Source organism: Echinops telfairi, unplaced genomic scaffold (genome assembly GCF_000313985.2).
Source record: "Echinops telfairi isolate 266 unplaced genomic scaffold, ASM31398v2 ScPeMD7_2;HRSCAF=8, whole genome shotgun sequence".
Taxonomy (NCBI): domain Eukaryota; kingdom Metazoa; phylum Chordata; class Mammalia; order Afrosoricida; family Tenrecidae; genus Echinops; species Echinops telfairi.
The window spans coordinates 27,376,268-27,391,457 of NW_022103898.1; the positions used below are offsets into that span (position 1 = coordinate 27,376,268).

The following is a 15,190-nucleotide window of genomic DNA, read 5'->3' on the forward strand; positions in this document are numbered from 1 at the left end:
GGGCCGGGGAGGCAGGGCGCGCGGGCCGCGGTCGTGCGCGGCGCGCGGGCTCCGGCGCCTTCTCCAACCTGCTGGGTCCTCAGCATCCTCCTCCCGCTCCTCCTAAGCACCCCCCTCCCAGTCCCCACCCCATCACGCCCCACCCGCGGGGACGGGGCCTCAGGAATTCAGGGGAGTGGCTGTGGGGGCGCGTCGCGTCTCCCAGCTCGGCCAGCCCCTCTTTCAAGACATGGTCTGATCCCCATTGTAAAAGCTGAGCCCCTAGAGGAGCGAGTGGTGTTCCCGGCTCCGGGCTGCAGGGATCTCTGGGTGCTGAAGCTTTTGCATTATTGCTGGGTGGGGCTAGGAGGGCCCCGAATTGGGGGGAAGTGAGGGTGGTGGTGGTGGGGAGGAGGACCCGAGGTGGGGAGAAGACTTGGGGGTGGGTGGGGGGAGTCTGTGCGAGACTATGGGGAAGGACCAGGAGCTGCTGGAAGCTGCTCGAACTGGAAATGTGGCTCTGGTGGAGAAACTCCTGTCTGGCAGGAAAGGAGGGATCCTGGGCGGTGGATCCGGACCCCTACCCCTGTCTAATCTGCTAAGGTAAGGACGGGGACCAGCTCCCCGATTGCATACCTCGCTATGCGTTGTGATGGATACGTTCTCCTCCTCAGGATACTTGCACCTGGTGGCTGCCAGCGATTCATTCTTAAATTAGGTAGGAAAACAGGCTGTGTGCATGCAGAGGGAGCATGAGTCTCCCAGTCAGGTGGATGCCATAGAGTCTTTGAGTAATTTTAAAATAGCCTTCCATCAATGCGTCAGTTGCTACTTTCCCCCCTCCCTGAGCTGTGGTGCGGAACTTGGACATGTACTAGTGTCGCTTGAAGAAAATCGCCTTTCCACTCGCTTGCCATCATGGCTTATTACATGTTTCCAGCTCCAAATCCAGCCTTTTTTTTCCTTTTCCTAAATTCCTTTTTTTTTTGTCTATTCAAATGGAATTGGCAGAGAAACTGCAGCATGCATGCAACCAGCCTGCAAAAAGCCACAGCCTTTGGTCGCTGCTCCCTTCTCTTGCAGAAGGCATTTGCTGTGCGGTGGGGTGGTGATCCCACAAAATGAGGAAAGTGAACCGTCTGGTGAGATGTCACCGTCCAGGGCGCGGGTAAAACTTGCTGGGCCAGGCTGGGCAGCCCCAGCAAGACTGCCAGCTCTTTGGACACAGCTGAGTGAAACTTGGTGGTTCTACCTCACGATAAAGGGTGGCAGATGGGGATGTTATAGGGTTTATAGTAGAGACCCTTTGATGTGAAGATGTTGCAGGTGAGATTAAGATTACATGGGGAATTTTCCTCAAATGACATTAAAAAATATATGTCAAGGTCTTTATCCAGCAGGCGCAGTGCCTTAGAAATAGGATTGATGAGCCTGTGTGAGAAACTATTAACTATTAAGTGGAAATGAGCAAATGGAATTATAGGAGCGGGAGGAGCCTTAAGTATAAAATAGAGAACCTGCCAGGAAAAGGTCTCTAGATTCTGAGATTTTGGCTATTCAATTTATCCTGGGCAGTTTTTTTTTTTAGAAGTGGGGGTGTCAGTCATTATTCATGCTGTCACCCTTAAACATACCATAAGCAATGCAAGTATACTTGTAAAGATTTTTAACAAGTCCGGCAGGTTTTCTTGGTTTTGATAAGAGTACCCAGTGCTACGCTTGACAAATACTTAATACAAACTTTGGGGCGCTAGCATTGTGATCTTTACCCAAGTTCCCATATGTTGCCAGTGGTCAGACAATGCAATTACAATATTGCCTAATGAGGGAAATGAAAACAGTACAATGAAAGAAATTAGTTGGAGAAGAGTTGATGGGAATTTAAAAGTTTTATGTATTTGTTGATGGTGGCAAGTTATGGCAATGACAGTTCACATCACTACAAGGAGTATTATGGGACATTTTTAAAATGAAAGGTCTCAGAAGTGATAGCATTTGCCTGTACTCCCTTACTAAATAGTCTTCATTTTCAAACACAAGTTGGACCACGTGTGCCTATTTGAGAATGCATTTCTGATAGTTGCCCTAAGGCTTGGGAAATTGATGTTTTTTGGTAATAGGTGTGTTTTTTTTGGTAATAGGTTTATTTGGTTTATGCTTTTAAGTTGCAGGTAAAGGGCATATTTTTGGCTAGTGGATCCCAATCAGTGATAAAAGTAATGGCTTGAAAGAGGCTTGTACAAACAGGCAGTGCCTTATGGGAAATGCAGAAGAATTCACCGAGAACACACAAAATTTGTTAAGATGAGGGATGATTTTATAAGACTCTCTTTGTGACATCTCTTGAAGGCCAGCTTCCTTTAAGCATTCTTCCCACCTTTTTTGGTAAAGTACTTGGTGGCTCAGAGGGTAAGCACTCAGCTGCTAATAGATAATAGAAAGGTTGGTGAATCGAACCCACTGGATGCTTCTCCGTGCGAGAATGATGTGGCAGTCCGTGTCTGCAAAGCTCCACAGCCCTCGTAATCCCATGAGGCAGTTCGGCTTCGTTGTCTTAGGCTTGTTGAGTTAGAATGGACTCAATGACAGTGTTTTGGGGTTCCCATTTTTATAGAAAGAGCTTACCATCGCTTCCAGGAGTAAAATCCCAACTGATTAATGGTAAAGAGACCTTAACTAAAACATCCAAGTTAAAAGAGGAGCTGATACCAAGGGCTCAAGTAGAAAGAAATTGTTTTGGAGATGATGATGGCAACCTATTGATGGATGGAATGTTATAAGAGCAGTAAGAGCCCCAAATAAAATGATTTTTAAAAAATAATAAAATATTCAAATTGTGACTTAATTTGACTTGTTTCGTCAGAGGTTAGCAGCGGTAGAATGCATGTAGAAAACAAGAAAACATAGGCCTGGGGCCATTAGAGTAGTTTGAACCAAGTTGTAAGACTGACCAGCAGAACCAGGAGTCTTTCAGCATGCACTTGGTGTCTCCCATAGAGAAGAAAGAGTGAGAGAAACTGCAAGTGGAAATTGTATTCTTTGGGTGGTTCTCCACATAACGTGGAATTTATTAGAGGACGCATCTCATTTCTCTGTCACTTTGTCACAAGTGAATGCCATCAGAAATCAATGTACAGAATGATAGAAAACGTGCTGCTTCACATCAAATAGAGCAGCACTGGGAGCTTTTTAATATTTTGGAGTGAGTTATGGAATAGGCTTAGCACGCCCCCTCCCCATGTTACCTGTGTGGTGTGCTGAGCCTATCAGCCACTGTGCTAAATGCTTGCCGTATCATTTCATTCAGTTCCCATATCACTCTGAAGAAACCCACCCTCATTTCACAGAGGGCCCAGGAGAGAGAAAGACGAAAACGTTCCCCAAGGTCACTCAATTAGGAACAACAGAGGTTAGAAATTCTTCCTTTTTAAAAGTTTTATTGGCACTTCATCCATATATCAATTCATTAGTTCAACTGTATCAAGAATCAATTTTAGAATTTTTTCTCTGTACTCATTGTTATTCATGCAATTTTTTTCAGTTTACGCAAAAACTTACACAACACAACATTCACCAACTCAATAACTTCTATTGGGAAATCCTATGATTTAAATTTGCTCTACCGTTCCTTCTGTACCATTCATTAAATACACTTTATTCATAAAGTGTAAGATTCATAGACAATTTGGATAGCCCAGTGTGCAATTTTTTTCTCCAGGAATAATAACAGTATTATTAATGATTAAAGCAGATCTCATGATGGCCCTTTAAGGGATCATTAGATAAGAACTCTTTTGAAGGTATTTTGGTGTTGTACAACCTACAAACTGAGCAGTAGTGTGTTTCAGTGACATGATAATTTTTAACAAAAGCAAAAATAAACTTGGATGAATATTTTTAAAATCCCTCCATCCTTCCTTTACTCCTCTATAAAGTGTGTGTGGGTATTGGGAAGCGGAGGGGGGGGGGTACTTGTAGTGCCTGCTCTAAGGTCTATGAAATACCCCAGCCCACTGCCTGTCTTCAGTATGATCCTGACTCAGAGTGATCCTATAAGACAGGGTAGAATTTCCTCACAGGGTTTCCAAGGCTGTATACTTTTATCAAAGCCGATTGCCCCATCCTGAGATTCATCCGCTTTTCAGATAAGCCTTTAAGTCATCTTCTGAGTACAGGCACTTCCTCTGCTGCATCCCTTACACATTAGACTTGTTTTTTTGGTAATAGGTCTATTTAAAAAAAAATTCTTTTTGTTGAACTGAAAACCACCTCCATGCTACTCCCACAAATTGGCACTAGTTGCAATATGGGGCAGTACAGTAGGCTTTCCCTACCTGTCAAAACAGTTCTGGTGGCGTACTGTTTCTTAGAAACTTCCTCTCACCTCCACCCCAGGGAAGTACTGCCATTTTTTCTTCCTTTTGTCATGTGGCAGGTGTTATGGACTTGTATTTTCACTACCCAACTTTACCTCCTGTTCACACTCAATTTTTTTGATGGCCTTCTTAAAATGAGTCCAGAAATGAACAAAATGCATTAGGAATTGTTTGAATAACTGATCCCCAACCAAGCCCATTGTTATTGAGTTGATTCTGATTCATGCGTCCAATATAGTGTTTTTGAGACTGTCCATCTTTATGGGAGCAGACAACTCATTTATTTCCCTTGGAGTGGCTGGTGGGTTTGAATGGCCAACCTTGCAATTAGCATCAGTTCAATGCTGAACTCACAGTGTCTAATATATGGAGGCTTGATCTCTGTTGAGTTTTAAAAAGCAGGTAACAAAACATCATTCCTGCAATGATTATATATTTTGTAAAAACATCACCATCAAACATATCCACATATATGCATAACAGAAGAAAATGCTGCCTGATGGGGTCCTGCATCATCCTCACCATTGTTGCTAGGTTGTGGACCAGCGTTGTTGACACTGAGCCACCCATCTCCTTGAGGGTCTTGTTGACTGACCTTACCAAGCAAGATGAACTTCTCCAGGAACTGGTCCCTCCTGACAGTGTGTCCAAAGCATCTGAGACAAAATCTCATCATCTTTCCTTCTAAGGCACATTCTGTCTGCGTTTCTCTCAAGACATATTTGTCCATTCTTCTGACATTTCGTGGCATCATTAATAATCTTTGCCAACATCCTAAGGCAAATGTGTGAGTTTTTCTTCAGACTTCCTTATTCATTTTCCAGCCTTCAGAAGCACAAAAAGTGACTGAAAATGCCCTGGCTTGGATCAGGTGCACCTTAGTCCTGTAAGTGACATATTTGCTGCCTAACACTTTAAAGAGATCTTGTAAATTTGCTTAATGCAATGTATCATTCTATTTCTTGACTGCTGCCTCCGTGGTCATTGACTGTGGATCTAAGTAAAATGAAATCCTTGACAAATTCAGTCCTTTCTCTCTGTTTATTATGATGTTGTTTTTTGGTCCGGTTGTGAGGAATTTGGTTTTTGTTACGTTGACATGGAGCCTTGGTGGCTTAATGGGATACACACTGAACTGCGAATCAGAAGACCATTGGTTTGAACCCGGCAGTTGCTCTGTGGGGCAGAGATGAGGCTGTTTCTTCCCATAAGGATTTAAAATCTTGGAAATCCAAAGGGGACAGTTCTAGTCTGTCCTATAAGATCCGTGTGATTGGAATAGACTCATTGGCAGTGAGTTTGGTTTATGGTTTTGGTTGTGTTGAAATGCAATTCATATTAAAGGCTGTACTCTTTTATCAATAAATACTTCAGTTTCTCTTCACTTTCAGCAAAAGAAGGTTGCTTCATCTGCATTTGTAGGTTATTATTGAGTCTTCAATCTTAATGCTTCCTATTTTTCTTCTTATAGTCAGGTATCCTAACCCAAAACTCAAACTCAGTACCTTAATGCCAATTCTGACTCATGGAAACTCTACAGAGAAAAATTTTCTCTGTGGGTTTTCAAGACTGTAACTCTTTACCGGATCAGAAAGCCGCCTCTTTCTCCTGTGAAAAGACTAGTTAGCTCCGCCTGCTGGCCTTGAGGTTAGCAACCCCAAATGTAGCACACTACAGCATCAGGGGTCCTTAATAGTCTTGTATATATAATATATTTTGAAAGGGAGAGAGCAAGATCTTTATAATCTGCTTTATGAAGACTGGGATGATAACCACTTTGGGTGGTTGAATTATGAGTAACTTAAAAAATCTTATTTGCACTTTCCAGTGTTTTGCAATGGACATGTTTTATGTAGTGAAATGAAAATCCCGGCTATTTAAACAAAAGCATAGTGTAATATCTTGATCTAAGACCATCACTAACACATGCCAAGATTTTTGAGCCACAGGTTCACTTTGAGTGAATTGTCATTGAAAACTTTATATATATATATATATATACATCCAATGGAATTTGAAGCCATGGTTCCCATATATTATCTCTTCTGAATCATATGTAGATCTAATAAACCATGCTTTCTATGACTGGAATTCAACGTAGCATGATCTATACGTAAACCCTCTTCTGTTTAGATTGGAAAGGTAGCAGTCTCTGTGCATGGTATTTCTACAAACACTGAAGCCACAAAATAGAACCATCACTCAGCTACTTATTTCCATTGTACTCAGAATATTATGAACTATTTTACCCATTGCCTTTCAAAATTGATGCAGTGTTCTGTTTATGAAATTTCTTTATGTAGTAAATCTGTAAATCCCATGGAAGCCGGGCTACTTTAATACAACTCTCCACTAGCGAGCCGTTGATGATGCAAAATTCATTGCTTCTCCCCCTCTTACATCTGATTCTTTTAGTTCTGGATACTCCAAGCCATTTAACACGGTGGCGTGTCTCTTATGGTCTCTATCCATTTGGAGCTTTGGCAATCTCCTAATGTTATTAGTCTTCTCTGTTCGATAATGAATCTCATTGGCAAATATGGAAGCAGACAAAGAAGTTGGGAAGGATCAAATCATTGGCATTGTTAGTTTTCATAGAAGATTCCTGTGTGATTTAGAATCATCCATGGTTTTACTTATGTTCTGTCAACATTTAGAGTTATATTAGCAATACTAATGATAAATGAACTTAGCTCCTCCTTTTCCCCCTTCAATTTTAGCAGAAAGGGCCATTAGTATTTCCCTGAGATAACTCTGGGCTTCTCTTTTGTGTTTCTTTCCAGTGATGCCCCTTGCCTCCCCCCTTTCTTCCTTAGAAAAAAGTCAGAGCCCATCAGAGTATTTAAACTGAGTTGACTCCTTCTTCTTCCTCCAGATTACGTGTGAAATTTCCTTTTAACTCTTATTTTTTTATGAAACAGTGATCAAACCTGGAAAAATCTCTTAACGCTTGTTTCAAAACATGAGTACCTTTATGCCCTGGTGACGCAGTAGTTACTGTTGGACTGTTGGACTGTTAACCACAAAGCCAACAGTTCTAAACCACCAGCCACTCCTCGGGAGGAAGATGAGAGTTGCGGTCTCAGAAACCCACAGGGACACTTCTACTCTGTCCTTTTGGGTCGCCATGAGTCAGAATCTACTCGAGCGGCAGTGAGGTCAAGAACCTTCATGTTAAATAAAAATAACTCCCATTTAAAATGTACGTTACATTATTATTTTTTTCTTTCTGAGTCTAGGTTAAAGCTTATGATTCAATCCAGCAATAGTTTTCTTTTTTTAAAATCATTTTATTAGGGGCTCATACAACTCTTATCACAATCCATACATACATCAATTGTGTCAAGCACATTTGTACATATGTTGCCATCTTCATTCTCAAAACATCTGCTTTCTACTTGAGCCCTTGGTATCAGCTCCTCATTTTTTCCCCTCCCTCCCCACTTCTCCCTCCTACCTCCTCCTTCCCCCTGAACCCTTGATACATTTTCTAATGTCGTGGATCTACTTAACATTCTCAATGCCTCCACGAGCCCTATACTATAGAAATTGTATATAAAAGTAGATCACTTAGATTCTAGTTGCACTGTATATTGAGTAAATTCTTGTCAAATATGAAGAATCCAGTTTTCTAGGATGAAAGTGCAGATTAATGAGAAGAAGGAGGAAAATAACGGTCCAGTCATCAAAGGCATAACCCAGAGAGCTTACAAATTGTATCCAGTTCATTACACTTTGGGGGATGGGTACAAAAAGTAGGAAGTTTTGGAATCTTCACACCTATTTGGGTGATTGTGGTTGTGGGACTCTGATCTGTAAGGCACAGATCAGTCTCTGGGTTACAAATGAGATCCATGTCTTCAGCGTGTCCTTAAGACCTCAAATGGAATTTGTAGGTAAGTTGGAATAGGTGCTCACAGTTTTCAGTGGTCAGGTAAACTTTGAACTGCTAACCTCAGCGTCAGCAACTCAAACTGACCAGCAGCTCCAAAGGCAAAACTTGAGGCTATCTACTACTGTAAAGATTTATAAAGCCTCAGAAACCCTCTATAGGTTCGGTTGATAAGGGCTGGCGTTGACTCTGTGGCAGTGGGTGAATGAAAGAACAGTATCAGAATCCTTTCAGGGATTTCAAAGCGAGACACCAGCCAGTGACAGTGATTGTGATGAGGGGTTTATTTGGAGTAGAGGTTAGTCCAATTATTTCAAAGCGAGGGCAAAATTTACATAACATTAAAGGGCAAGTATAAGTTGCTTGGACACTAGGAACCTGGTGCCGACCTGTATTCCCCTCCAGGGAAAGCGCATTGTTAACTGAAAGAAATCACAGGCAGAGTGGTGAAGCTGCCTGGAAATGCTCTATCTATAACGACAGTCAAGCTGCAAGTGGGTTATCTATTTTAGATAGGAATGCTGTTGGGAGCGGTGATTGCACCATTATTTCCAGGGAGCTGTGTCTGCAGGAGTGCGCCACACCAGCTGTGGGATGGGTGGAAGGGGAGAGCAGAGGGAATTTTGATATTGACCTCTTTCTCTGTGAAGCAGGGCTCTCAGCTCCCTCTTCAAATCTGAAAGGCTGGCGTTGTGAGACTGGGAGCTAGGACAGCCAGTCGGTGACTGCCACTCACCCACCCAGTCCATTCTTAGGTTCTGCAATTCCTAGTGTGGCCGAGGGATCTCTTAAATTTGATGGGAGGACGGAGCGCATCTTCACTGACAGTGCAGCTACACGCATGATTCAGCTGTGTTTCTCCTGGCTTAGCTTTGCAATGCAACCTCTCAGGCGACGGTGAACACACTTGGATGAGTTCAGTTGTATACCGAAAGCATCTACTTAATTATGCGGCGGAGCTAATTTTGGAAATTTCTATCAAAGGGTCCATTTCAGAAAACTCCAAGTATTTAGACACGAAAGTCGGCAAACAGCAAGTCAAAGGGGGAGAAAAGACTCATTTTCAACCTGCAGAACATGAAGGAACTTAACATTGAATGCATTTGAGTATACCTTTGGTTTCCATACGAGTGACGTAAGTATTGTGCTGCTAACCTCAAGGTCAGCAGTTGGAACCCATCAGCTGCTTCCGGGAGAAGGGAGCTTTCTGCTCCTGGCAGGATTTGCAGCCTGAGAAACCCACGGGATGAGTCCTACTCTGCCCTGTAGGGTCACTGCAAGTCAGGGCCGACTCCAGGGCAGTGGGTGAATGAATGAGTTTGTTTCTATGTTGAACAGACTGCAGCGTGACTTAAAAGATGGAATTCATTGCTCATCTTGAGTTGATCAGAGAGAATGTTTTATATTTGAAAAAGCTGGCAATTGCACATCACACACATCCATGCTGCTGTTATTTCTCATGTCTGTTGTGACGTGTGAACTAAACAGGCATGTTCAAGGCACAAGGCCAATTGAAAAGTCAATGAATTACGTATGTAACACAGATCTAGAAATTCTTTTTTTTTGTTTTAATCATTTTATTGGGGCTTGTACAACTCTTATCACAATCCATCCATCCATCCATTGTGTCATGAACATTCATATATTTGTTGCCCTTATCATGCACAAAACATTTGCTTTCTACTTGAGCCCTTGGTATCAGCTCCTCATTTTCCCCCTCCCTCCCATCCCTTCCTCATTCATGAACCCTTAATAAATTATAAATCATTATTGTCATCTTACACTGTCTGATGTTTCCCTTTACCCACTTTTCTGTTGTCCATTCCCCCAGGGAGGGGGTTATATGTAATCGGTTCCCCCTTTCTATCCCACCTTCTCTCCACCCTCTCGGTATTGCCATTCTCACCACTGGTCCTGAAGGGATCATTTGTCCTCGATTCCCTGTGTCTCCAGTTCCTATCTGTACCAGTGTACATCCTCTGGTCTAGCCAGATTTGTAAGGTAGAATTGGGATCATGATAGTGGGGGCGGGGGAGGTAGCATTTAGGAACTAGAGGAAAGTTGTATGTTTCATCTTTGCTACACTGCACCCTGACTGGCTCGTCTCCTCCCTGCAACCCTTCTGTAAGAAATTCTTTTTAGGGTCCAATTTTCTTCAGTTGCAGCATTATTAGGACTGCAAGTGAATTGTGTTAAACCCAGATGAATACAAAATTGTGTAATTTTGAAGATGGCTAAGAAATACACCCAAAGCATAATGATCTTCCTTCTATTGTAATGTCCAAAGAATGTTTTCTTCTGAATCTGGTCTTAGGAAGAGTGATTTATGTTAATAGTGTGTCTTCCTGTATCTGTTGGTTAAATGGAACATTGATTCAGCTGCACAGTATTTTGGGCTCTGTTGGGTTGGCTTGTGGTTGGGTGCCATTGAGTTGATATTCACTCATGGTGACTTTATGAATCTACTGCCACCAACTCAATTCCGACCCATAGTGACCCTGTCTCGGGGTTCAGAGGTTGCCATTATTTAGTGGAGCAGATAGCCCTATCTTTCTCGGATGGAGCAACTGGTGGGTTTGAACTCACCAACTTTGTGATTAGAAATCCGTTGCTTACTCTGCAGCACCACCAGAGCTCCAATGACCTTGTGAGATGGAAGGAAACTTCCCTGTTGAGGCTCCTTAGGCTGTAATCTTTTTAAAAAATTTTTTAAAAAAATAATTTTATTGGGGGCTCATACAACTCTTATCACAATTCATACATCCATCGATTGTGTAAAGCACATTTGTACATTTGTGGCCCTCATCATTCTCAAAACATTTGCTCTCCATTTAAGCCCCTGGCATCAGCTCCTCATTTTCCCCCCTCCCTCGCAGCTCCCCCCGCTGTAATCTTTTCACAAACAGATTGGCAGGTTTTTTCGCCTATGGGTGGGTTTGAACCACCAACTTTCCTGTTAGCTGCCAGATACTTAGCCATTCTATCACCAGGGTCCCTACTGTGTTATACTCATTTTTATTTAAAGTGATCAATTTCTTCCAGTTAGCTGAAAAACCAGCCTAGATTTGTTACTATTTTGATCAGTACTTTGATTGGATCACTTCTTGATGACTTCAGGTGGGCAAAACCAGCCAGCCTCATTTCCTATCCTACTGCCTGCCTGATATTTCTGTGCCCCACACCAGGCCGCCTTTCACTAATTCCTCCTCCACCCTCACCCACTTTAATGAGAAGGAATGCCTTCCTGCTCCCGGTATTGCTACACATTCACCCACGTTGAGTTCTTATGTTATCTGTCCTGCTAAGAGAAGAAACGTGTGTGAGGAAATAGAGCAGGAATCGGTTGTGTGGAAGGGGATAGACGACGAAGAAGAAATTGAGCGGTTTGCCAGATTGCTTTTATATCTAGTTTTTTGCCTGCTTGAATGCTGATTTCTCTCCTAACCTCAGGGACTGGTAGTCTTACCTCTTTCTTGTCTTTCCCTCAGAACCAAAAATTGCTTACAGGTGATGGCAGTTATTTAATTCATACTGAAGTGTGACGGACTGGTAAAGGAGAGCCTGTAAGTGTTTTCATCTGAAGAGGAAGCTACACTTTAGGGACAGGACTAGCAGTGTTTTGCTCTGTTCTACGTAGGATCCTTCTGGGTTGGACGTGACTGGAAAGCACCTAACAACAACAACAACAAGTTCAACAATGGGGTTACTGAAGAGTACTGTTGGAATGAGTTTTGCCAGATTTGTAAACAGGGCTTGGAGGAAAGTGGTCATTTCTCCTTCATTTTTAGAAGTCTGGTGCTATGGAGGGAAAAGAGATTTGATTAGAGACGAGAAATGGGGTAGTTGAGATGAGAAAGCTGGAGGTAGAAATGTTTGTACTTACCGTTTATTGTTTAGTCCGTAGAACTGTTGATTGGATACGGTATTTGTGAATAATCTGTTATATCTACCCATCTTAGATATCAGCATGTGATAATGTTATTTTCTTATTTCCAGAAATTATTCTCAGATGTACACATTAACTACTCAACCACAGAAGACAACAACAATAGGGGCTACCATTGTATGAGAGCTTTAATATCTAACATGGTCTGAGATTCAAATTTTTAAAAATGTATTTTCTTGTTATTAAAAAAAACAAAATGCCAATTGATTCCAGCATCTTGATTAGTCCTTAAATGTATGTTTCACCATACAGGCATAAACATTTGAAGTTCTGACCCCCAAGTCCCAAATAACATTCTTCCACATTAATTTAAAATTTCTCTTTTTGCTTAAATTACTATTTAGCCACTTTGGGTTCTTGTTTGGGAGGTTTAGTTCTAATCTGCATTTGGAATTGTTTATGTATTACACACATACAGTATAACTATGTCATGTGCTTTGAGTATACTAAGAAAGTGCTCTGTTTACCTACCGAATGATCCATGCTTTGTGCAGATATTTTCCTGTTACTGTGCAGACAAGAGAGTGAGTGGGAGTGTGTTTGGAGGGAGCAGCAGGAATTAAGCTGGGATATGCTTACTGCTGGGAAACTCCAGAAGTAGGGTTTTCCAGCACAGAGCTACTTTCTGTTGGTTTGCTTTGGTTATTGACAATGAAGGTTGCTTGATCAGAGAATATGAAAAATGTACCAACTGATTTAACTAGTTCTTAAACCACCACCCCAAAACTGGTTTGTTTTCTGCTATGTATTTGGTTGTCCTTTGGCCAAAATTTCATTATCAATCAACCACCATCCAACTTGCTAGCCAATCAAGATTTTATAGAAAACCTATTCACTGTTATTACAATCTTCATAATCATCATTTTAATGGTTTATGCTATTCCATCTAAGGTAGACATTTCATAAATTAATCTTAAATCAGCTGCAGTGCTTGTTAAATATATGCAGTTCCTGGCTCCCCACCCACCCCCAGACCCACTAGGTCAGAATTTGAGTGTAGACCCTGGAAATAGACCCTTCAAATAAGCTTTGAAGCCTAAGTAGCTGTTGTTCCCTAACAGTTTAGAAAATATTACATTCCCTAACATTGTAGTAAAAACAAGATATTTGCTATTTTGATCAATTTTACACATAGAATTTACTGACATCAGTCCTTGGTAAGTCCTACATAAACTGAAGTTTGAAAACCATTGTGTAAGCATTGAGCTGCCATCACCGTGGTCTGGACTCAGATGGTCTTCGTGTTTTCTAGGATCACTAGGTCTTTCTCCCTCCAAGTTCCTGATTAGGTTTGAAATGTCAACCATTTTCAGTAATAGAATGCTCAACTACTGAGCCTTACAGGCTATCTTTTCTATACAATTATTTTCTTCATGCATATTTTTAGAAGTGGAGTTGCCAGCATTTTTAGTATCTCATATATCATGTGATCCACTTTACATGATTTATGTCCAGTGTTCACAATAATCTTACAAAGTACTAAATATTAACCTCAGTATTATATGTGGGATAGAAGATCAGAAGGGTTTGATAACTTGTACAAAATTACACAACTAGTAAGCGGTAGATCCTGATTCCAATTCAGGTCTCTCGATCCAGATGTCTTTCCATCATGCTGTACTACTTCTGTTAGGCCAGTTACTTTAAAGGAGCAAAACCTATAAAATGTGCGTGAGTGTGTGTGTGTGTGTGTGTGTATGTGTGTGGCACACAGAGCGCTATTTCAAGGAAATAGTTCACAAAGTTGTGAAGGTTGGCGAGTCATAGGTTTGTGAGCCAAGCATCAGGCTGGAGGGTTTCCCAACTCACATGGTTGTACAGGCCAGTGACCCCCAAATCATCAGGCTTGATGGCAAGCTGCTGGCTCACATCCCACAAGCTGGAGGTCAGCAGATGCCACGTTGGATGCTATCCTGACAGATTTGCCCAAAAACTCATATACACTGGGTACAGACCAGGACCCCTAAGAAAACTGGCTTTCAACTAATTGAGTACTCACATAGGATCACAAAATACAAGTTGATTATACTACATTACATCAAAACCAATCAGTCCAGTGCCCTGTCAAATCTATGAGAATCATATCTTAGCCAAATTGATACATAACATTTATCATCACAATCTCCTTGTTTCAAAGAAATTAACTGGTTTGTGAAAGAGTCAATATGTTTTCAGTGTGTATATAGAAATGTAGATTTTTATTTTTACAAAATTATATATAATCACAGATTTCAGTTCTTGAATAGTTCTCTATTTTTGCTTGTGTTCATCATACAGTTGCACATTATAGGCAGTGTTGTGCTTTAAATTGGTTTCTTGATAGAACATGAATGGGAAGCTGAATTGAATGTTAAAATAAGTTGGCTAGAGATATTTTAAAATATCTATTTGTCCATCATCATTTTCACTTTAAAAGAGGGGAATACTTTTATCTAAAAATGTCTCAGGGTCTTGATATCATCTAGTATCTTGTTTTTAGAGGTGTTTGAATATCTTGTCTATCCCCTGTTTCCATGGAGGTGGGGTTTATTCTTCCCTCTTACACGGAGGAGGAACATACAGTGTTTCCATAGTTTGTCTTAATGAATGCTGTAATCTAACTCTTTCAAGTGCATAAAACTGAACCCATCGCCTCCAGGCCCTCATCAGCTCCGGTGTCAGGCTCTGTAGAAAAACTGGAGAACTTGGCAAGTTTTCCTGAGAATTTTCTGAACCTTCGTGTGTCCCTTTGCCCTCCTGTGATGTCTGTGTTCACTTGTTGGTTCCTGCTCAGGTTTATCCTCTAATAATAAAATGTTTCCTGTCATGCATTGTATCTTCCCAGGCCTCGTGGTGCCATATGCCAGTTCTGACTCACAGCGAAGCTGTGCACAACAGAGCGAAACAATGCCCAGCCCTGCACATCCTCACCGTCGTTCTGGGTGGAGCCCACTGCTGCAACCATTGTGTCAAATCCTTCTCCTCCAGAGCCTTCCTTTCTTTTGCTGCCCCTCCACT

The 15,190-nt window shown here is 41.6% G+C and overlaps 1 protein-coding gene across 1 annotated transcript in view; it reads left to right on the top strand.

Annotated features, from left to right (window-relative positions):
• The first annotated feature begins 448 nt into the window (after positions 1–448).
• The window catches only part of ANKS1B (ankyrin repeat and sterile alpha motif domain containing 1B), a 1,383,364-nt gene continuing 1,368,622 nt past the window's right edge, over positions 449–15,190 (top strand). Inside the window, exon 1 of the mRNA XM_030886113.2 lies at positions 449–582. Within this exon, the coding sequence (XP_030741973.1) occupies positions 449–582 (134 nt within the window). The remainder of the gene's footprint in view (positions 583–15,190) is intronic.